Genomic DNA, 25,372 nt, shown 5'->3' with positions numbered 1-25,372 from the left:
GGAATATTTCCAAGGGAACTGTTAAGGTCCAGAGAACTTTAAAATCTCCTAAAAAACGCTATATATCTTCTAAATATTTAGAAGGATTGCTGAGGATTATTATGTATTACAAAACACAAATGAAAAGGGCTTCTACCAGCTTTTTTCTTCCATGTAAAGCCATGAAACTAAAGAGCCCTTTGCTTCCAGAAAGCAACCACCAATTTAATGAAAGGGACAGAGAGACAACTCCTCTTCACTGGAGATTTATTTGTTTGTAACAAAAGCAAAGAGGACCATATCTATCAGCTATGCCACTGTTTCTAGCTACACTATCCAAGCTCATAAAATCTTAGTAATCTGTGTTGATTATTTTTTCACACATAGTCTCATTTCCCCCCATTCTTGGGAACTGCTGCAGCTGCAAAAGCTACCCGGTCACAGGTGTCATCCTAAATCAGAGAGGCTACAGACTAGACTACAGACTACAGCCCTCCCTTCCCCCCTCTTTTCACGAATGGGCCATAGCACTCCAATCTGCTGAATTCAACAGGGCCTCAGAAGCCTTCTCAACACAGTATTCCAGATAGACATAGAACCTGAGAGATAAGGCTCTTTACCGTCCTTGAATTCAATAATAAATCAGGAATTCACTTTTCTGTGACATTTCAAATTTATATATTCAACTACTAACACATTTTTATTTAAAAACATGTTTATATACAAGCAGCCAATGAAACATAAGAATTATGTTATACCAAGAAAATAAGGCGCTCTGTACCATATGCATGTTCTGTATATGTTTTCTCTCAAAACTTCACCATTTTGCCCTGATAATTGCCAAAAGACAATTTAAAGGTAATCAGAGTATGATCACCTGGGATATTGCTTTCAATCTGTAGAGAAATAATTATTTCTTTCACATGACCAGAGATACTTGTAGATACATGAAGCTGAGAAAATTTCCTCTAAAATGATGCTAGAAAATTCTAGAAAACTGGGTAGCATGCCACCCAGAATCTTTGAAAGCACCCAAATACTTACGATTTGCTATCCTAAGGAATACTAAAGAATGGACATGAAGAGAAAAGAAAACCAAACGTAGAAACCTTGTCAGATGTTCCCTGAGCCTGTGCCACCTTTTTGGGTACAACAGTGTTTATCTGAAGGACGCTTGCAAGAGCTGCCTTTGGGTCCTCACATTAAGCCAGGCTCAAGGCACTAAGTGGGTACCTGACCAACAACTCATGAGATCTCTCCCCTCGTAACCCTCACCTGGAAGATGGCAGAACAATAAAAGCAAGCTCAGGCACAGAAAGAGTCCCAATTTCCATATAAACTAGCATCTGCCTTTTCCCATGCTGATTCTGCAAGATGGCTCATTTACAAATATATAAATAGCTGCAACTTTACTCCAGTCTCATTGAAAAATCAGAACGGCATCATGTGAGAGAAGCATCCTAGCATCCTTGGCTCACGGAGCGAAATGTAAGTGGAGCTGGGCCAAGCTACTTGACACTAGCTAGTCAGCTTAACCAGATGCCCTCCAGTTTCCTGCAGTGGAGGGACCGGGTTCTGCTGGCAGAGCCTGAGACTTCATGCACATCAGTTGCCCAGCAGTCGCACCGTGATTTAGAGCCAGAGGTCGGAAAATAAATTTCAAGTAGTACCTAATATTTATTATCACACATATTCAAAAGAGAATGGCAATGTCTAAATGTGGCAGGAAGTTTTCCAATGTAGCTACTTAAAATTCGCTACGTCTTCTTACACACAGGCTCGATGAATTTTCAAAGATTGTCTCTCCAGTACTCTGGCCACCTGGCCAGACTTAGAGGGGTTTAAGTCATCAGGAAAAGGGCAAGAGAGAAAATGCATTTTAATTTTTGGAAGAGAATTTATTGCCTTGCTTAAATTCATTAATTAAAGTTATCTACTGGTAGTTAAGAAACATCTAAACCAATATATATGAAATACAGATGAGATACATATTGACTTTTCTTTGCTGCATATGAATACCCAAATAGGAAGCTGTCAAGCCCTGAGGGTTTAATGCCTGCATGTGAAGCCACCTTCAGGCTTAAGATGCCCACAATAGCATAGATCTGTACAGTGACATCTGCTGAAGTTCTCCACCAGACAAATCACCCATTACATCCCCTGGTATCAAATTACCCTCTTCCTTAGCCCTCTGATTTCTTACCAATTAATGAGCAGTTTACTTTTTTTAAATTTTATTTTGCGGTACACGGGCCTCTCACTGTTGTGGCCTCTCCCATTGCGGAGCACAGGCTCCAGACGCGCAGGCTCAGTGGCCATGGCTCACGGGCCCAGCCGCTCCGCGGCATGTGGGATCTTCCCGGACCGGGGCACGAACCCGCGTCCCCCGCATCGGCAGGCGGACTCTCAACCACTGCGCCACCAGGGAAGCCCCCAAACAGAATTTGATGCTTTATTCATTGCAGTGTATTCACACCCTGAAATGTTCATCTTGGACTCAAAGGCTGAATATCAGGACCATATATGCTATATTTGCCTTCCTGATGACTCAAGCTTTCTGAATTACTATTGATCCATCCTCCAATTACATATAGCCAACCATATGGGGAATTATTATTGCGTTGTATAATTGCTGACAAATTGTCAGTATTTAAATGGCAAGTCATTCTTTTTAATCTCATATTTATCAGAAGAAGAAATATAGTAAAGATAACAAACCAACAATTAAAAAAAAAAACCTTCAGTAAATTCATTTTGAAATGAAATGAGTAACAAGACCAAAAAAAAAGGCTTTTCTTTACTATATACTCTACACAATATATAAAATGAATATACAGTAAGGGCTAAGTTCTTTTATTTTCATTTACCATGGAGCTTATCTATATGCATGAAGCATGTAGAAATAAATATCACTCTTTTGTCTCTAAGTCTACATTGTGTCCTAGTTTAAAATTCACATTTTAAAATCTAATTTTGGTTATGTCTATTTAAACATAAATAATATTTCTTCAAAAACAAATTTACTTACTATTCTCTAAAGATTATGCCGCTATCGATACATGTAAATTTACGCTATAGAACAAGATCAGTTTGTAAAGATTACTAAAAACCACAAATAATCAAACAACACATTTACCACAGCATTCAAGTGATTGTGTTACTGTTGACAAGACTTTTTATTTTTAAACAAATTATTTGGAATCTCTTTAGACAGTAGTTTATGTTGTATTATTAAAATGTAAAGAAGGGGCTTCCCTGGTGGTGCAGTGGTTAAGAATCCACCTGCCAATGCAGGGGACATGGGTTTGATCCCTGGCCCAGGAAGATCTCGCGTGCCGCGGAGCAACTAAGCCCGTGTGCCACAACTACTGAGCCCGCGAGCCACAACTACTGAAGCTCGCGCACCTAGAGCCTGTGCTCCGCAACAAGAGAAGCCACCGCAGTGAGAAGCCTGCGCACCACATCGAAGGGTAGCCCCCGCTCACCGCAACTAGAGAAAGCCTGCGCCCAACAACGAAGACCCAACACAGCCAAAAATAAATAAATTAAATAAAAATAAATAAATTTTTTAAAAAGTAAAGAAAAATTATTATTTTACTTACATGGTGTCTCTAATAAGACGTGAACTTCCCAATTTGATACAAGTTTTATCACCTTCACAAAACACACGTCTCAGAGAAAAGCGCTCTCCTAGGTCAAAACCTGTGGAATGTGACAAATGATTTAATCCAGCAGTTTTATTAAATTTAGTAAATTCACAGAGTTACCAACTTTTAAATAGGATTTTTTGTAGTCCTTATCTGTAGACTGACTTATTTCAAGTTAAATCTGCTCTTTACGGGATCAGCAAAATTTCTTGATTTCTTTTCCCTCTGTTTAGGATATAGGAGGATGAAATATATGTCACAAGATTCAAGTATTATTTTTCTTTGACCTAGGAATTATTCTAAATAAGTAAGCAGAGTAGTTTATTGTAGCAGCTCTGATAGCTAAAGACAGAAAATTAGTTAAGTAAAAAGTACTACAGCCATTCAATTGAAATCTAAGCAGTCTTTTAAAAGAAATCGTGCTTTAGAAAAATATATGTTGATGTGGGGAAATGCTCGGATTTCAAATGCAGTATATGTATTATGATTACGTGTGCATATATGGGTGGGGGAAGGGTGGAGAGAGAAAACGGAGGATGAAGGGAAAAAAGAGAAAGAGAAAGATAAGAATGTTACAAAAAGGGAATCATGACTGTATTTGGGTAGTGAGATCTTCTTTCTCATACATTTTCTTTTCTTTTTTTCAAACTTTCTACAATGGATACAACTTTTAAAATTTTAAATAATTTTTGTTCTCCGAGAGGTTGAGTTGTTGGGGGTCCTAGGTTAAATGATGTAGAATTCTGCGCTCAGAAATTTTTGTACAACATCTGACTTCTTTGCTTTTAATTTTTTAGTATTGGTGTTATCTTAAATTACAATGTGAAGGAGTCACCTACAATACACTATGTGTTTGGTGATAATTTTACACAAAAATGTTTCTTTGTGAAGAACTGTAATGCTTACCTGAAACTTCAACTTTATCTGTGTAGTCTGTTGTAAACTGGTGTCCCTCTTTCCTCAGTATAGGACATTGTTTCTCTATTAAAACAAAAACAAAAGGTTTTGAGAATTTTCATTACATTGTCTATCATTTTTTTCAAATAAATTTGAATCATACAATACAATTGGAAATGTAAGATAAAATGGAAAGAAATTAAACCGCTCTATTAAATTCCTTTTATTTTATTTATTTATTTATTTTAGATGTTGGGGGTAGGAGTTTTTATTAATTAATTTATTTATTTTTGCTGTGTTGGGTCTTTGTTTCTGTGCGAGGGCTTTCTCTAGTTGTGGCAAGCGGGGGCCGCTCTTCATTGCAGTGCGCGAGCCTCTCACTATCGCGGCCTCTCTTGTTGAGAAGCACAGGCTCCAGACACGCAGGCTCAGTAGTTGTGGCTCACGGGCCTAGTTGCTCCGTGGCATGTGGGATCCTCGCAGACCAGGGCTCGAACCTGCGTCAGCAGGCAGATTCTCAACCACTACGCCACCAGGGAAGCCCAATTCAATTCCTTTCAAATAAGGATAAGAGTATTACCCACCTCACAGTGTGTTCGTGAGGAATACATGTGGTTATGTATGTGAAGTCCCTGGTACACAGGGAACGCTTGTCAGTGTTAGCTACTATTTGCTCTAATGTTCTAATTGTCGCTCTATACTCGACATTAGGAAATTAGCTAGCTTTAATATCGTTAAGTTTTCATATTCAAAGTATATTCTAATGTTAGAAGAAGTGACCTACTACTATTTTCACACAGCTTGGATTCAGGTTTAGGTATTAGTGATATTAAACTTTAGAACAGGAGGAGACTGCATGGGACTAAATGTACCCCTCCCTAAATTCATATGCTGAGGTCTTAATCCCCAGTGTGGAGCTATCTGGAGATGGGGCTTTTGGGAGGGAATCAGGTTTGGATGAGGCCCTAGGGGTGGAGCCCTGGTGATGGGATGGATGTCCTTACAAGAGGGTAGAGGAACAGGGACCCTTTCTCTCTCTCTCTGCCTTGTGAGGAAACCAGGAAGAGGGTTCTCATCAGAACTTGGTCAGGCTGGCAGCCTGATCTTGGACTTCTTAGCCTCCAGAACTGTGTGACATAAACGTCTGTAGTTTAAGCCTCCAGGCCTATGGTATTCTTGTTAGAGCAGCCTGAACTAAGTTATTAAAATAAAGCTAAAAAGCAGAAGCAAAGACCTCTGCCATACCAAAGTGGCCTATAATGAAAAATAAATGAGATAAAAATCATTGAGAAAGTATTAATTATATGCTAATGCTAATTAACGATGTTCAAAGAAATAAAAGATAAAGTGTGCCTCCACTTATGGTGAATTTGCATACTCACTGCACCACAACACAGTAATATAGTAATGTATATACATACACTAATTTCTTATTATCTGGGGTTTGTTTAAATTTAATTCAGGCTAGATTCTAGGAAATTAATAGCCAATCCAGACAATATTGCAGCTAGTTTTTATAATATGCCAACTGGACAACTGGACAGTTCTTGAGCTAAATTGATGAACTATTTTGGCATCATGCAGTCACAACCTTAATTTTCTAAAATGTCTAAAATTCATGTTTGGGTATAATGACCTCAAAGTTTTTATGACAGAGAGGAGATAAACTGCTGAAAACCACACTGATCTCCTGCTCTGTGGGAAGTGGAAACCATCAGTTCTCCTGGTCAACCGCTCAGCCTTTCAGCCCTTCATTTCACAAATGTGTCAAAGACTTCAAGGGTGGTGCCAGGGCATCAGCTTAATATATTGAACCAGAAGAATCAATCGGATCATAAATAGTGCTACCACTTAGGTTTAAAAGCTGCAATCCACACAATTAAAATATATAGCACCGAACATTTTAAAGATTACTTAGTTTCTCTGGAAATTCCTGTCTCAGAGATCTTAACATGATTGCAGGTCCTAAATAATAATAAAATCGGGTCTTTTGTAAACACTACCCATTTTTTGAGAAGATTGAAATCATACCCATTTTCTATCTGAGTTCATCATCATGTTTGTAAAAACCAAGATCTCTGCACTGAAAACTAGAGAATGTTGCAGAGAGAAATTAAAGTCCTAAATGACTGAGTGGATTAAGCAAGTATTTAGACTGGAAGACTCAGTATTGTTAAGATGTCAATTCTCAATTTTATATATAGACGTAGTGCAATAACAAATAAAATCCCAAGAGGTTCTGTGTGTGTGTGTGTGTGTGTGTGTGTCTGTGTCTTTGAAAACTGACAAGCTGATTCTCAAATTTAAGGTGAACTCCAAAAATACTAGAACAGCTAAGGCAAAACTGAAGAAGAACAAGCCTGAGAACATGTACTATTGGACACCAGGGATTTTTATAATGTGATTTTGGTGCACATATAAATAGATTAATTGGACAGAGTCCAAACACAGACCTGTGCACATGTGGTCTCCTATTTACCACAAAAGGGCCACTGCAATTCGATGGGAAAAGGATGGTCTTTTCAGTCAGTGATTCTGCATCAACTGAATGTCCATGTAGAAAAACACTGGACTGTGACCCTTACCTCAAACCATGCAAAGAAATTAATTAGAGATGATCTTAGACCTAAACATGAAACGTAAAACAATAACGAACTACAGAAAAACGTAAAATCTTCCTGAACTGAGGGTAGCAAATATTTCTTGATAGGGACACAGAAAACACGAAAGGTTGATAAACTGGACTTCATTAAAATCTTAATAATCACAAGACAACATTAAAAGAGTGAAAAGACTAGCCACAGACTATTACAATACGTATATCCAATCGAGCATCATATCCAGAACATACAGAGAATTCTCACAAATCAACGGGGAAAAGATTGAAAACCCTATTTTGAAAATGTGCCGGGGCTTCCCTGGTGGCGCAGTGGTTGAGAGTCCGCCTGCCGATGCAGGGGACACGGGTTCGTGCCCCGGTCCGGGAAGATTCCACATGCCGCAGAGCGGCTGGGCCCGTGAGCCATGGCTGCTGAGCCTGCGCGTCTGGAGCCTGTGCTCCGCAACGGGATAGGCCGCAGCAGTGAGAGGCCCACGTACCACCAAAAAAAAAAAAAAAAAGAAAGAAAATGTGCCAAAAAGCTAAGCACGTCACAAAAGAAAATATCCAAAATGCCAACCCGCATATGAAATAGTGCTTAACATCATTAGTGATCAGGGGAATGCAAAGTAAAACCACAATGATATACCACTAAATGGCTAAAAATTAAAGAACTGACAGCATCAAATACTGTTGAGGCTGTGGAGCAAAAGGAAGGCTCGTCTACGTTGCTCGTGGGGGTGAACAGTGCAACCACTTTAGAAAATTGTTTGGCAGCGTTTCCGAAAGCTAAATATTCATGAACTCTATAACCTGGAAATTCAATGACCCAAGAGAAATGAGTACAAAAATGGTGTAAGTGGCTCTTTTAGAAGAGAATATTCCTCGCGGCATAACTCATAATAATCCAAAACTGGAAACAACCCAAATGTCCATTGACAAGAGGATAAATGGACAAATTGTGGTAAATACAATAAAAAAGTATAGAAAAAAGAATGAACTACTGCTACATGCAATGACCTGGATGAATCTCAGAGATACAGTGGTAACTGAAAAAGAATACCGTTCCCCAAAGAACACAAACTGCAGAAATCCATTTAAGTGAAGTTCAAGAGATTGCATGACTGATCTATGTCAGAATACTGATTGGCTTGGCAGGGGGGTCAACTGGGATAGTTACAGGAAAGCCTTCTGGGGTCATGGAAAGTTCTATATTTGGATCTGAGTGGCAATTTCACAGATGTGTAAATACATATGCAAAAATTCATTACACTGTGCACCTAAGATCTGTGGACCCCGGTGTGTGTCATACAAAACAGCATGTCTGTGAGAAAACACTTTAAGCTCAAAATAATTTTTGCAAAACACCAAAACTGTGATCAAATTTTTACAATGACTTTGCATAACTATATGACTGTAGAAAATGAGGTTAACTTTAAATTCTTCACAACATATATAGGGAAACCCCAATAGATGATTGGCAAAGCAAATATCCAGACTGTGGAAGGAACTTCCTACTGTGACACTTTGGTAATGAGTGGAAGCTATGTTAGCTTATTGCCAAGTTGGAAACAGTATATATCTTATTTAAATTCTTCTGAGGATCTAATGAATATATGATGATGTCAAAGTAATAAACCTGTCACTTTGAAGTGAAGAAAATTGAACATTTCCAGCAATATTTATGAAAGTATTTCTTCACTAAAGTCTTTAGTTTATGAAAATCAAATACAGCTTTGTATCTCTAGAATATGTGCTCTGTTATGAAAAGCTGAACAAAACAAATGAAAACTAAATGTTAATTTAAGTGAAGTAAGTCAAAGACAAATATCATGATATCACTTTATATGTGGAATCTAAAAAATGATACAAATGAACTTATTTACAAAACAGAAATAGACTCACAGACATAGAAAACGAACTTACAGTTACCAACGGGGAAACAGGGGAAGGGATAAATTAGCAGTTTGGGATTAACATATACACACTACTATATATATAATAGGTAAACAACAAGGACCTACTGTATAGCACAGGGAGCTATACTCAATGTCTTGTAATAACCTATAATGGAAAAGAATCTGAAGAAGAATATATATATATATTCAATTTTAACTCAATTTTATTCGACTTCAATTTAAAGTTTAAAAAAACAACTAAATGTTAATTCTTTGGGGGAAGACTCAAGGCACAAGAAGCTGAATGTGTGAGTCTCATGGTCCACTGCGTAAAAATGGCAACACAGGAGAAGTGGCTATTAAAATTTGGATATGTTAATTTCTTTAAGCATTGCCACTTGCATTTTAACATAAAGTAAAGCATACTTTTTGCGTAAATGTGTGTGCTATCTTGAAGAACTACTGATAAGACCCAAATATCCAAGCATCCTGTCAGGTAGTCAGGAGAATCCCGGCAGCAGTGTCATTTCAAAGGCTCTTGGGAACCTTTCAAAAGTAATTACTAAAATTTCACCACAAAAGATGCACTATTTAGGGGCCCTTAATCAACAGACCTTTTGAAACATAAATGCAGAAGTTTTTGACAAATTCATGCTAAGATGCTGTCAGTGATTTTCAGACCCACTTTCCTCCTGACTTAGCTTGAAGGATCTGGGCAGCTTATAGGGTTGGAAGGATATTGAAAGGGGGTAAAGGAACCAGAAAAGAAGACAACTAGGTCAGATTTGGGGAAGATTTTATCTAGATTATCTACAAAAAATTACATACATTTTACAAATGTGTGTAATTACATACATTTTACCCTTCTCTCCCTCTAAAAATTAGAAACCTGATGACCTACGAACAAATCATTCAAGAGAACTTACGTGATTTTCCCCCAGATCACATAGTAACTCAATGGCAAAGCTGAAATAAAATTCGTTTCCCATAGTCCAGCTTTTTTCTCTATACTGAACATCCATCTCAAAAACATGTTCTAGGGCTTCCCTGGTGGCGCAGTGGTTGAGAGTCCGCCTGCCGATACAGGGGACGCAGGTTCGTGCCCCGGTCCGGGAAGATCCCACATGCCGCGGAGCAGCTGGGCCCGTGAGCCATGGCCGCTGGGCCTGCGCGTCCAGAGCCTGTGCTCCGCCACGGGAGAGGCCACAACAGTGAGAGGCCCGCGTACCCCCCCCCCCGCGTACCCCCCCCAAAAAAATGTTCTAAACAAAGTAATAGAGTACCTATGATACTCTCTTCATTCGTTAGTGGAAATATACTTTGTCCCCACTCTCAGTTTGAAACACATGCTTAAAAAAATCACTTGTTCCCTTAATCTCTAAATCCTCATGCTTGTTTTCACCTGCTGACTGGGCCTCCTATTATATTGTTAAGCATTCTAGTCTGGAGATTAGATCACATGTCTTTTAAAACATACTTTTCCTATCATTGTTCTGGTCTTTCTATACCCACTCATATGTAAAAGTCTTCAGTTTAATGATGGGAGTCATGTTCAATTCCTTCTTTCTCCTCTCAAATAGCTAAAAAGCCCAGAACGGTTAAATCCATTCTTTTAACTTTCCATTTTTTCCCTGCTGATTGAATACCTAAAAGATGTGTGTATTTTGCTGGTGCTCATACAGAAAACGCACCAGTCACTCTCTGTGGCCCCAGAGGCCTCTGGCCTTAGGAGAAACCAGGAGTGAAGTCATTCCTTGTGCACCACAAAGACAAGGGGAAAAGTCAAAATTAGAGGCATCCTGAAAAATAAATGTATACATGTTCTATTACACCTTTACAATTTGTAGAGGGTTCTTAGCATTACTTAAGCTATTAATATACCACTTTACTGATTGCAAAGAAAGGAAATATATCATTTGTCTAGTGGATATATACTTTATATTTTAACTTTGCTAAGTGTACATGTTTCCACACATTTGTACTTAAATGTATCATGAATAACTCCTATTACAGTATTAAACTACCTGTGAATTAAGGCTTGTTGAGAGGTCTTTAGGGAAGATATGTGACTGAAAGATATAAATTCAGAAGCCTACCCGTTGGTACTCCTAGAGAGCAAGGTTTTCGCGTCTCCCAAGAGGCCTCACAGGGCAGTGTCTGCTGCTCTGGTGAATTTTACCAGAGTCCAAGGTCTAGCCTTTGAGCTTGCAGGCTCAGAAATCAGCTGCTGACAACACATAAAGTACAGATGCATTTCTGAGGGGCACGTGCCCTTCTCCTCACTCACTGGACTCCAGTCTCCCTCTCTGTCTCGTTTCTCCTACACGCTGAGCACGCCCCTGCCTCGGGGCCTTGGCATGTGCTTCTTTCCAGGTGATCACGTGCTTCACTCTCTCACTACCTTCCTGTCTCTGCTTAACTGCCCCTCGATGAGGTCAGCCCTCCCTGACCACCCTGTAAATAATGAAACACCCTCTCCTCCCTTCATACCATGTACGATTGCCAAATACAGCAAATAAAAACACAGGTGCCCAATGAAATTTGAATGTCAGATAAAGAACAAAAATATTTTTAGCATACGTATTTCTGATGCAATATTTGGAGCATACTTATACTAAAATGTTTTCATTATTTGTCCCACTTCAAACTTAACTGGGTGGCCAGTATTTCATCTGGCACCCTCACCCACATGCTCATACTCTTGGAGGCCAGGTAGGGTGGTAACTTAAAGAGGTGACACTGAAGATGGACAAGGGGGAAGGAACTGAGACACAAGAATGGACAGGATGAGGACTTAGCTGGTGGCGTGGTGGTTAAGAATCTGCCTGCCAATGCAGGGGACACAGGTTCGAGCCCTGGGAAGATCCCACGTGCCACGGAGCAACTAAGCCCGTGCACCACAACTACTGAGCCTGCGCTCTACAGCCCGCGAGCCACAACTACAGAGCCCATGCGCCACAACTACTGAAGCCCACATGCCTAGAGTCCGTGCTCCGCAACAAGAGAAGCCACCACAGTGAGAAGCCCACGCACCGCAACGAAGAGTAGCCCCCACTCGCCGCAACTAGAGAAAGCCCGCGCACAGCAACAAAGACCCAACGCAGCCAAAAATAAATAAATTTTAAAAAATTTTCTTGTAAAAAAAAAAGAATCAACAGGACGTGATAACAGACTGAACGTAGGGAGGAGGGGGAGATGCCTTGCTCAGCTGGGTAACAGGTGAGTTTACTGAAATGAATGCCACTAGAGGAAGAAAAGGAATTGTGACAAGGAGTGAATTCAGCTGCGGTGGAAAAGCCACGGAGTTAGAAATGTCAAGTTCAAGGTGCCACTAGGAAATATGGGTATGGAACACAAAAGAGGGGCGGGCTGTGAGGTAAATTTGGGAGTGACTGACATACAAACCATACTTAAAGCCACAGGGATGGATGGCATTACACAGGAGGTAAGGCCAGAAGGGAGGAAGGGCAACAGCTATCTCCTGAGAAATTGCAATATTTCTCTCTCTTGTCCATTTCACCTGCTTTATTTTTTCTATTTCTTCATATCCTCTGGAGTCCACATAACATATTATGGAATTATTATTACCTGTAAAATCGCAGTTAAATCTGCCCAGTTTCACAGGCGTTCTATGTATCACTCTTTTTTTTATTGAGGTATATTTGATATACAATATTATATGTTTCAGGTGTACAACATAGTGATTCAAAAATTTTAAAGGTTATGCTCCATTTATAGTTATTATAAAATATTGGCTGTATTTCCTGTATTGTACAGTATATCCTTGTGGTTTATTTATTTTATACATAATAATTTGTATCTCTTAATCCCCTACCCCTATCCTGCCCCTCCTTCCCTCTCCCCACTGGTAACCACTAGTTTGTTCTCTACATCTGTGAGTCTGTTTCTTTTTTGTTATATTCACTAGTTCATTTTATTTTTTAGTTCCACATATAAGTGATAACCTACAGTATTTTTCTTTTTCTGACTTATGTCACTAAGCATAACTCCCTCCAAGTCTGTCCACGTTGCTGCAAATGGCAAAATTTCGTTCTTTTTTATGGCTGAGTAATTTTCCATTGTATATATACACATCTTCTTTGTCCATTCATCTGTTGATGGACACTTAGGTTGCTTCCATATCTTGGCTATTGTAAATAGTGCTGCTATGAACACTGGGGTGCATGTATCTTTTCAGATTAGTGTTTTTGTTTCTTTCGGGATATATATCCAGGAGTGGGATTGCTGGGTCATGTAGTAGTTCTAGTTTTAGTTTTGTTTTGTTTTGTTGCAGTACGCAGGCCTCTCACTGCTGTGGCCTCTCCCGTTGCGGAGCACAGGCTCCAGACGCGCAGGCTCAGCGGCCATGGCTCACGGGCCCAGCCACTCCGCGGCATGTGGGATCTTCCCAGACCGGGGCACGAACCCGTGTCCCCTGCATCGGCAGGCGGACTCTCAACCACTGCGCCACCAGGGAAGCCCTAGTTTTAGTTTTCTGAGGAACCTCCATACAGTGCTCCACAGTGACTGCACCACCAACAGTGGTTTACATTCCCACTAACAGTGCACGAGGTTCCCTTTTCTCCACATCCTCTCCAGCATTTGTTATTGGTGGTTTTCTTGATGATGGCCACCCTGACAGGTATCACTCTTGTTTTCTAACATGCATTAGGAAAATTGTTTTCTTTACCTTTAGTGACAAAACTCTTGACACAGCATTTGTCTCAAGATCAGGATTGGGGAAGTTGAAGAGCAGTAATTTACCACAGACATAGAACTAGTTTGTTTTCTTCTCATAAATGGATCAAAATAACAGCCTTTAGGTGTTTTGTTTTGTTTTTTTTAAAGGCTGACAGACTTCCCATTGACAGAGGCCTTTCATTTAATTGTTACTAGTTGCCCTGGGGACTCCTGTACACTTCATACTTTGCTAATACATCTGATGAAGGATTACAGAGTATCCTAGGTTGGGAGAAAAACAAGAGGTTAGCACCTTGGACCAGAATATAACAAAAAAATATGGAAAAGTGACAAAACGAGAAAAAAATGGGAACACAGCTATATTAACAAAGGGGTAACGAGGGGTCACAGAACCTTCACTGCTAATTTTTTATCCAAAACTGTTCCCCCAGAGGAGTATACCAGGTTAGGAGCTATAACCTTTATTTAATAATTGTGAAGCTTTCCTGCACTTTAAAAATTTAGGAGTTACAAAGTACATTTGTCAGCAGTAGGACTCTTATCTGGTACCATACTGAACATGAGGAATTCTTCAAAACACAAAATAAAACTCTCTATGTAATAGCATACTTCGACTCTGAGTTTAAGAGTGCAGCGTGTGTCGATTAGTAAAAGCCAAATTTCAGAAGAATAGTTTTTCCTTATAATCAATAGAAAACTAGTTTAAAAAGGTGTATGTGTATAGTTTGGGGCCTAAGTTTATAATCAATTCCATCAAGACACTTAACCTGAAGTTTTACCATAAGTGAAAGGGATGACATTCTATTATCTCTTTATTGAGTCTGGCTTTTCTTGCTGCTCTTTCTTACCTTATTTTCTGTTTTTATTACTTTTGATGATAACTCAGTACTTTTGCCTTAGAACAGATTAAGGGAAATGCATGAGACATAGGAACCATTATGAGACATAAGCTTCTATCATAGAGAAAAGTTTTAAGAAAGTAATTAAAGCAAGTTTTGAGATGATCTCTGTGATGTATATTGATTAATACACATCCCCAGCCTCTTTTGACAACTAAACTGAAACGGCCACATTCGAATTGTTTATCTGCAGTGTGAAAATATGCAAACATGCCTTATGTCATAATCTCAACATAATAGTAAAACTGATGAAAGAATATGGAATAGCTAATTCTGAATAGCTTCGAGATTTTAATATTAAAGGTATTATCGAATCCCTCCATGTTACTCTTGAATTCCATCCCAACTGGCCCAATATTGCAAGCAATCATTAGGCACACCATTGAGTTAAGTAAAACAATTAAAAGACTCGATTTATCCTTCGTGTATTTAAGTTTAACAGCAGATTGTTGACAACTTCACAGACTCCAGAGCTGAAACCCTAGCCTCTCCCTCAGATTTGTTATATTTTATTTTTAGGCTGTAATCACTTCCCTCCGGTAAATGGTTAGTGACCACAGGCACAGGTCTGCACATGAGGAAACTAAAAAGGGAACTTTGTGCTATGAATCAGACACACAAGACATGAGAATAGCCCCTGCCAGGCCCGACATGTTATACTCTTCAATAATACTTATGACAGGGCTGTGCTGACATTTTCAATGAAAGCAAACGATACTTGCAGTTAAGCAATTTCCATGGCACGTTTAGTGTGGGCTGTTTCACAAGCATCTCCTACCAAATGCCCCGATAAAAAACAACTCTTCATTTTTTTTCTTTAGGAATTTCCCTTAGTGCTTCAGGTTACGTGAATCTACTAGAGTTCGTTAATTTGGAATTCACACTCTTAGGAAAATCTTTCAGAAAGATTAATTTGGTAGGGTAAATTGGGCTAGAATATATGCATTTCAGTCTTCCTGCATACAATATAACCTGATTAAAGAACTGACATAGCCAAGCTACAAGAGCAAAACATTCAGGGGAATCCCAAGATGGAGAAGTTTCAGTTACGCAAGATGATCAGTACTGTACGCAAGATCTATAGCGAACAGTACTGTATTATACACATAGAAATTTGTTACCAGAGAGGAGCTCATGCTAAGTGCTCTTACCCCTCCCAAGAACGTTATTAAAGTCTAAATAAATAAACAAATGCAACCTGGTAGTGTAAGGTGCAAGACAACCAGCTAAGAAAAAATAATAATAATAAAAAGAAATAGTTAATCATCCCAAAGGTGAGTGTTCCTCTGTTTTCCGCAAACATAGGCATTAGATTCACGTGGGGAGCTGGTTAAAGATGTAAATTACTGAATCCCACCCCATGCTGTCCCGCATCATAGGAATCTTTGGGAGTGGGACTCCAGAATCAGTACCCCAGATGATTCTTGCTCACACTAAAATTGGAAAACCATTTATGTAGATCCTTCAAATCAATGTCATCAGGAACATTTATTTATTACACACTAGCATGTGCCTAGAAACTGATTCATTCTCCTTTCAAACCAGAAAAGTCCTATCCCCTCTGATTAAGTAGCAAATTGCATTTCCTGCTACGTCTCTTAAAAGGAAGAGATGTAAAAAAGATTCAGAAGAGGGACTTCCCTGCTGGTCCAGTGGGTAAGACTCTGTGCTCCCCATACAGGGGGCATGGGGCTCGATTCCTGGTCAGGGAACTAGATCCCTCATGCATGCTGCAACTAAGAAGTCTGCGCGCCACAACTAAGAGCCTGCATGCTGCAACTAAGAACTGGCGTAGCCCAAATAAATAAATGTATATTTTTTTAATTCAGAAGAGTAGCAACATTATCAGAATAAACTCCCTGCCCTAGGGACTTCTTTTTGCCATGAGTCACGCCCGACTTTTCTGAAAAAAGATTTTCCCCCAAAAAAGTATGATAGCCACAGGATGTCATTTGTACAGTGTTAGAATATTCAAACTTTCATGTAGATTATTTTATGAAATGTAACTCCTGCCAAATTAGTAAAAAATCATAAAGACTTACAAAACACTGTGACTCAGATATGTTTTGATTTTATGAGTGCTTCAAACTCAAAAGTCTCTACTAGGGTATGTTTATACCTGTTTAGCAAAAATTCTGAAAGAAACATTCAAAAGAATAAGCACAATAAGACTCATAGTCTCAGGACACGTTATCATATGTGACCAGGGTCAGAATATATCATATGTGATCCTTTGCATAGAAGGTGAGTTGAAGTTTCTCTTTGCTCAGCAAATGGCTTTTCAATGTGTCTAGTTCAACTTTGGAATGCGAAGTACATTGAGGTCAGTAACTTAACGCATACTCAATCTTCAAGAAGAGCCATCCAAATTAGCCACCGGATCATTTTTAAAAATCAGAAGTGGAAGTGAATGTTTCAAATTGCCTTCAAGTCCTTTGGAAATATTTATGAGGTTGATAACTGAACAGTTGCAAATAAATATTATCTATTTAGTTCAAAAAGTGCTCTCACGACTGTTAATCTTTCGTTTGCCTCATCTGAGATACTACAAAATTGATATATAATTAAACTACATTTCCTTTTCTATTTCTTATTCTGTTTTTCACTTTTCTGTAATTAACATTAGCTATGTCCTTGGTTAATCCTAACTGAGGATGGGTTTCTATACTTACAATTTGAATAACTTGAAAAACTTCATTAAAAGGGGAAAAGGAAAAATAGACACACACAGAGATGTACATACATATTTATATTTGTAATTATCAGTGAGAGAAAGAAAAGGCTATTTAGACTAATATAATATGCATATAAAAAATGTAATTTTAGACATTCTCAATGTGCAATGTGAAGGTCAATGGGGAAAACAATAAATTATTATCTATTTTGTGCTAGTAGATTGAATCTATGGCTTCTTCAACCCTAATAAGATTTATTTTCATATTTTTTTAAAATAAAGACTATAAATAACATTTGGAGACCGGACAAGAGGTGGCCTGGATACCTGGCTTGTCCCTGCTCACCACGGAAGCGGAAGCAGGAAGCAGGAGCATCGCTGCCCAGAACCAAAGCTTCCAAGAGCCAGCGGGTCTCATGGCGCCTCAAAACCATGGGATCCAGTGGCCACAGACCTGCAACAGAACAAAATATCTGAATTGAGCTTATTGCATACAGTTCCCTTCATCATTATCTCCAGAAAATCCTCGTCACCAAAGAGAACACAATAGAATTTTACAATATATATAATTATAGAATTGGATATCTGCATATACATGTAATTAGACATTATATATTAATATATACCTTATTATGCATGAAAGCCTCTGAAAGTATTTTCAGATTAGTTCCTAATTAGTTACCAATGTCTATACAGCCTCATAGAACTTACATTTCTCTTCTAAATTTTTTTAAAGCCACGCTACTTACGATGATTTGTATATATCTTTATTTTTAATCCTGGTAAAATACGCGTAACAAAGTTTACCATCTTAACCATTTTTAAGTGTACAGTTCAGTGGCATTCAGTATCTTCATGCTGTATAATCACCACCACCACCTGTCACTTTTCATCCTGCAAAACTGAAACTCTGTATCTATTAAACAGTAACTCCCCATTTCTCCCACCCCAGCCCCTGGCAACAACCATTCTGTTTTCTGTGTCTACAAATTTGACTGCTCTAGGTCACCTGCACGTGGAATCACACTGTATTTATCCTCTTGTGACTTTATTCACCAGGCATATTGTCCTCGAGGTTCAACCATATTGTAGCATGTGTCAGTATTTTCTTGTTTTTTTTTTGTGTGTGTGTGGTACGCGGGCCTCTCACTGTTGTGGCCTCTCCCGTTGCGGAGCACAGGCTCCAGACGCACAGGCTCAGCGGCCATGGCTCACGGGCCCAGCCGCTCCGCGGCACGTGGGATCCTCCCGGACCGGGGCACGAACCCGTGTCCTCTGCATCGGCAGGCGGACTCTCAACCACTGCGCCACCAGGGAAGCCCTATGCCTTATTTCTTTTGAACTCTCTCATCCCGCTATGGTCATAATCCTCATATGACTTTGGAAACTTATCCTAGCTATTACTTCAAGGCCGTTGGTAACTGTTAAAGTAATGAATTCTATTTCAAATAAGTGAACTCACAAATATGGATCTAACTTTCAGAGAGATTCTTGATTGTTTGCATTTTTAACCAAACTGATTTTTATGAGTTGATAAGTTAGCAGTATAGCACAGTGGTTAAAACTTCATGCCTAGGTTCCACCACTCATGAATGAGTTACATGATTTCTCCAAGACTTCATTTATTCATCTGAAAACTGGGAATAATACTAGCAATAAATTGTTAAACACCTGGAAAGAGTATAGCACAGGGCATTGAATACAGTAAGTGTTCAGAAAAGTATCTGCTGTTATAATTGTTTGCTCCACATATTCATAAAAAATAATTAGTAAAAATGTAATGATATTTATCTATTCATCCTGAGGTTGATAGTGATGTTTGAACAATGGAGAAATGCCAAAGCATCCTAAAAATTTATGTTCATTGAAGCTTTGGTCCCTGTTTCGGCAACAAAGAACCAGACAGCTATATAACCATAAGCATATGAATTCAAACTTGAGGTTTCCCAACTATTTCTTTGAGTCACTTAGAGGATAAAAGTACTTAACTTCAAAATGTTTGAAGAATTGATGTTATGGTTAGTTGACTAAATGTTCTAGTTACAAAAGAATTGCCATTCCACCACTCTACTGAAATGTCTCCAGCCAAGTTCAGCAAAACTTGAAAGAAGGATCCTTTTCTCTTTGCATCTAATTCAACTCTCCGTGGCATTTCCAGCAGCTGATCACGCCCTCCTTCTTGAAACCCTCACTCTCACTGGCCCCCCTGCCCTCACACTCTCTGGTATTTCCTTCTAATTCCCCTTCTTAGATCTTCTTTCTACCTGATTTCTTTTTTTTTTTTTTTTTGTGGTACGCGGGCCTCTCACTGCCGTGGCCTCTCCCGTTGCGGAGCACAGGCTCCGGACGCGCAGGCTCAGCGGCCATGGCTCACGGGCCCAGCCGCTCCGCGGCATGTGAGATCTTCCCGGACCGGGGCACGAACCCACGTCCCCTGCATCGGCAGGCGGACTCTCAACCACTGCACCACCAGGGAAGCCCTCTACCTGATTTCTTAATGGTGGGATCTATGGGTCCTCCTCTCCTCTCTCTTTATAATGTCTCTTAGGTAATCTTACCAATCCTCTCGCCTTTAAGCAGTATCTGTCAGATGATGGGTCTAACATTTACCTCTCCAGTCTAATCCTGGTCTCCTAACTTTAGACTTTGCGTCCAGCGGCCTACTCACTATTGCCTCTCAGACATCACGGAGACATCTGTAACTACATACAAATCGAACGCTTGGTTCTTAACCACACCCTGCACCTTCGCGTTCTTCCCAGTCTCCATGATTAGCCCCCATCAAAGCGTTCCAGCTAGACACCCAAGCATCGCATGGATTCTTCCACCTTCTGTACCCCCATCTCACACATCCCCATCAACAAGTCGCATCAGTGTTACCCCAAACACATCTCAAACCCACTAACCATTGCTCTCCTCTCCTCTGCCACTGGCCTAGCTCAGGTTGCCCTGGTGTTGACTCCTCCAAAGCTTCCTAACTGATTCCCTATCCACGATGGGCTCCTGACCGAGTTCACTCTCTATGTAGCACTAGACAGCTTTCCTTAAAGTCAAGGTTGGATCACGTCACCCCCTATTTCTAACCCTTCAATGGTTTCCCACTGAACTTCGAATATAATCCAAAAGGCTTTCTATGGTCCAGAAGCCCTGAGTAAACTGGCTCCTACCCGCCCTCCTGCTGATGTCCTGTTCCTCAAATTCCCTCACTCTTTCCAGCCTCAGGGCTTTTGCACATGCTGTTTCCTCATCCAGGAACATGCTGGGTCCTGTTCATCCTGCATCCTTCAATGTAAATGTTACTATGTGGAAGAGCCCTTTCCTGACCAGTAGACGCCGTGGCCCCTCTCTTCTCTAGCTCAGACTTTTCTGTCTGTACACATGTTTATGGCCCTCACTCAACTCTAAGCTCCTGAGGGCAGGGACTGTGTGTCTTGTCCATCACTGTATCCTGGTGCCTGGCATGGTACCTGGAAAAGCAGGACTCAGTAAATATCCTTTGAATTGAAAGGGAGGAAACTGCCAATTTGTAAATCTTGAGACACAGTGAAGTGTACTTACGTTTGAATCTGTAGTGACAATAGTTTAATCATTCAGAATTCTTAAGGCATTTCAGAATCTTATAATATTTTAAGGGTCATTGTAATATACATCCTTTCTTTTTGTATGTTTCGAAAACGTGTTTGCTATTGGAAGTTTCCATTGTTTCAATCCTGATTAGACATGTACGCAGCTACGAACATCTGAAAAAACTTTTTACAGGGTCTCAAAAGGAAGCCTTGTTTGTGTTTAAAAAAAAAAAAAGACACCTTTCCCAGGTATTTTCCCTCTGCTGCAGGCAATTTCAGGGTTGACCCCAACGAAAGTGTCAAGGGCAAAACTTCCCTTGAGGTCTTCCTGGACCTCTCTCCCAGATCCTTCCCACAATCCCCAGACACCTGCTGTCCTCAGGCTGCTTCTAGCTGTTCTCCACCCACCTCTGGTGCCCTCCCTGGATTTCTCAATTCTGGGCTTTTTCCACCATCCAAAAATCTCCTTCCTCATTGAAACTTGCCTGTTTTCTCTCCTGTCCCCTCAGATCCTAGCTCATGACTATCAAGATAGTTTTACAAATGAATCCGAGCCAATGTTATCACAGTGTAATGGGTTGTTCTTTCCAGGTAGGATTTAAACTTTAACCTTCAGTACTTTACCGACTGAGTAACTAATGTAGAACCTCAGGGTAATATATGTAGATGCTGGGGTTTCTTAGGGCCCCCAAATCACCTTTTTCCATACTTATACAAACATGGCTCTTGATGCATTTTAAGAAGGATACGGAGATTACCGGCAACATACTTGGTCTCATTGTCTGAAGCAGAATTTCTTTTATATATGGTATTTTATTTAATATTCATAATAAGTTGAGAGGCAGGCATGCCTGCTCCTAACATGAGCAGGGTACAGGGCAAGAGCTCTGCATTCCATATGTCTAAATATTTAAAAGTTAAAAATAAAGCTAGTAAAACTGATAAGAAGTATATATTTTCTCCTTTCACCTTGACAAATAAACTTTCACAAAGACCTAAAAGCCAAGATCACATTCAAAATTGAACAGAGAAGGCTGCCAGGGATGCAGTGGCCTCTGGACTAGACAAAGCTCCTCCCTTACTGTTTCCCATTCCTGGTTCCATTGGCACCGTGAGGGGCCTCACTCTAGCATGTGGGAACATGCCCGTAAGCCCAAGCTTTGTCCACAGCACCTGCACACTTCTCTCCTTGACCACCCCTTGGGGTTAGGATCATTCACACCAGTGGCTTGGTCTGTCCCTGCGAAGATGGACCTAAGGAAGAGGTGTCCAGATCCTGCAAGATGACTAAAGGTCATTTGGTCAGGGAATGTCAGGATCTTGGATTCCCACAGCCTAGTTTAGAAGCTCTGGCTTTGGGTGGGCCGGTCCCCTTACCTCTGTGGACTCTTACCACTGAGAGCAGGTGCACAGACAGAGCAAGACCTTCTAAAATGTAGAGCCCAGAGCAGGGACCTTCTTGCCTGGTACAGACATGAAACATTAAAGCTCATAGAGAGGATCCCAGAGCCTGGGGTTCCGGTTTGGGTCTGCTTGACTAAAAGTCCTCTGCTGTTACCCCATGATGTTTACTACCAGGGTGTGGGACAGACCTATCACATCCCTATAAGCTTCCTTTTCAAATTTCAGCTAATCTCCATCAAGATTCGAGCCAGACCCTCCACAGTTCCTTCCCAGTACGAAAGTCACTGTCGTGAGTATGCCCAGCACTGGCCGTCTTGAGCAGACAACACTTCTGGAGACCAGGAACCCTCTAAGGTCATCCAGACAGCCCTGCCTGCAGCTGGCTTCTCATTGTCTTAACAGCAAAGAGAAATCGGCTGCCTGAAGGCTGGCCTCTGACCTCTACCAAAACCCATTATTCTCACCATCCTTTGCCAACCAGAATATCTGTGGAGACTGGTTGGGCTTAGGGAATTTTAAAGAGCCACTGTCCTTTAAACTTCTTTAATCCAGTTCTTGAAATCTTAGATGGCAACTATAAAAACTGAGAATATTTGAATTAGGACATAGATTTTTAAAATTTTCTTATTAATGTATATTTGTGTACAGAGACCACAAAGAGGACAGAAAGGAATATTGGGAAATCTTAATCTTTCATCCCATCAACAGGATGTGGTCCTACTACGTACACTGTGGACACCAAAGCAGTGAGCCAAACAGTCCCTGGGTCACTCTGGTCAGGGAGATGGCAAACAAACAGACACATACGTCATCTTTTAGAGACAGACACTAGGAAGCAAAGGAACGCAGAATCAGTAGACAGAATGACGGAATGGGGGCTGCCTAGATAAGATGGTCGGGGGCCATCTCAAAGGAAACCAAGCCCAATCTGCCTACAGAACATGAATAATTTTATTCTCTGCCATCAAACAGTTAATAATGCTCATTCTGCATCTCTGAAATTTGAATTTGGTCTTAGGTAAAGGGGCAGAGCATTAGATCTAATACCAACTAGAAAATAACATGCAAAAGATAAGTGAAAGGAGAAAATAGAAAGGCAACATTGATTCGCTTTACGTAAGCTGTTAAATGAGCAACACATGTGGACTTTAAAAAATAGGCTTGAGTTGTTAAGCGGCTGAAAGAACCCAAGTTTTCAGAACATTTATTATAAAAGGAAATGCCATGTGAGTGGGTAGAGGGTTGATTTTTAAATCAAACTTCCTTGACTACCCTCCAATGCGCCTGTACATAACTCCACCAAGGAAATCTGGCCATACTGTTATGAAGTGACACATCTTGTAAGTAAGCAAAAGCAACAGGTGTTACACATCTGTTCTTTTACCAATCTTTAGACTCTATCTTTAGTGAAGCTATAGTGGAGTCTATAAACTATTGTAAAAGACTGGCTGGAAAGTCACGCCTATGCAGTTAAAAATCCAAGCCCACAACAGGAAAAAAAGTATCCTCAAGAGCTCAGGACTCCATCCAGCGTTATTTCATCATTTTGCTATTGACCGTAGTCATGAAATTGAAGTTATTCCGCGAGGTCTTTTGCAGCTTCGGCAATGTTTCTGCCCTTGTTATATTCTACAGAAACCTCCTGATTTTTATCTTTTAATTACAGGCATCATCTTTAACTTAGGAATCCAGGCTAGAAATTTCAAAATCATCTTGAATTCATTCTTCATCCCCCATATAAAATCTCTTTCAAAATCTGTCAAATCTACTTTTGAAATGGTTTTTGAATCCATACCAACCATCCTCACAAAAGCTGCCTTACTTCACTTCCCTACAATTTTGAATCTGGAAAAGTGCGACTGACTCCAATAATCTCCTCTCCCCCAGGACTGTTCCCTGGAGTTCCATCTCCCTACTGCCCAGGAATTCTGTTTCTAAAGCAAAGACCCGGCGTTCGTGTTCTGCCTTCTCAAAGCCTCCTGGTGCCTTCCATGCCCACTCCTTAGGGCAGCAGGCACTCAAGGCTGTGTTACATCAGGGCCTCCACTCATCTGACCAGGCTCATGTCCAAACAAACTCTACTCCATCAAACTATTCCCAAGCCCCAAAATGTGCCAGGCTTCTGCACATGCTGGAATGTTCTTCCAACTCTCTTCGTCTAATCTGCCCTCCACGTGTAGCTCACATGCTGTGTCCTCTGTGACGTCTGCAAGCCCCATCTCAGAATCCATTACTCACTGCCTTGTGATCCACCAGCGCTCAGGATCCAGCCCTGCTTCAGCTTGGTCTACCCTGCATCGTAGTAACTTGTGCGCGTTCTGTGTCCTCTCTATACTGAATATCTTGGCGAAAACAGGTTGTATCTGATATTTGCATTTTGTTTCAACTTGGCATTTAATAGATCCTCATTTGATCAACGTGTATGATGAATATAGTCTAAGGCAATCCTATGTGGACTAAAATTAAGCAAATGAAAGGTTGAAGCCAAGTAACGTATTCAGATAGGGACTTAACAAGTACAAAAAATATGGATGAAGTGAAGAGTTACAGAGAAATAGAGGAAAAACTACTAAAAGAAGGCTCAGGGAACATAATTTCAGTTATTTAGTGAGACCAAAAAAATACTATTGAACTTTTCTTCTTTTACCGAAAACATACTTCCTGGTTCTTAATGTATATAGTTCTCTAAAACTGATCAACACTATCACATTTCCTCAAAGTTCTGTTATTTCTCCTGTCACTTCAAAACTAGTGTCGACTTCCCAGGGGGTCACCAGGCTTAGGTTCCCCTTGAGCAGGTTTAACCAACTCTCTCCACCCTCAACAACCCGTTTCTTTTATTGACTCACTTCTCTAAAAGACAGCTGTCACCATCAACTTTCTTTCTGGATGCTATTCTCAGTTTCAACCACCATGACCGACCTATATTTTGCCAGATTTTAATTCTCTAGCTCGGCCTCCACAGGTATTTCTGTATCAATGACCCAATGCTGCTTCAAATTTTAAATAAATATTGTATCTTTTTGCCTAATCTATCAACTTTTCCTGATGTTCCCATTTGGAAGCCTCTCCTAATATTCTGATCGAATAACCTTGCAATCTCAGGAT

At 40.2% G+C, this 25,372-nt stretch overlaps 1 protein-coding gene across 1 annotated transcript in view; it reads right to left on the bottom strand.

Annotated features, from left to right (window-relative positions):
* LOC115854745 (collagen alpha-1(XIX) chain) overlaps positions 1-17,750 on the bottom strand; it is a 304,855-nt gene extending 287,105 nt beyond the window's left edge. The window contains exons 1-3 of the mRNA XM_060283962.1: positions 17,622-17,750; positions 4,533-4,607; positions 3,582-3,681 (exon numbers count right to left, since the gene is read on the bottom strand). Coding sequence (XP_060139945.1) covers positions 3,582-3,681; positions 4,533-4,607; positions 17,622-17,712 — 266 coding nt within the window. The 5' untranslated portion in view covers positions 17,713-17,750. The remainder of the gene's footprint in view (positions 1-3,581; positions 3,682-4,532; positions 4,608-17,621) is intronic.
* Positions 17,751-25,372: the final 7,622 nt, after the last annotated feature.

Source organism: Globicephala melas, chromosome 14 (assembly GCF_963455315.2).
Source record: "Globicephala melas chromosome 14, mGloMel1.2, whole genome shotgun sequence".
Classification (NCBI taxonomy): Eukaryota; Metazoa; Chordata; class Mammalia; order Artiodactyla; family Delphinidae; genus Globicephala; species Globicephala melas.
This window is presented reverse-complemented; position numbering and strand designations above follow the sequence as displayed.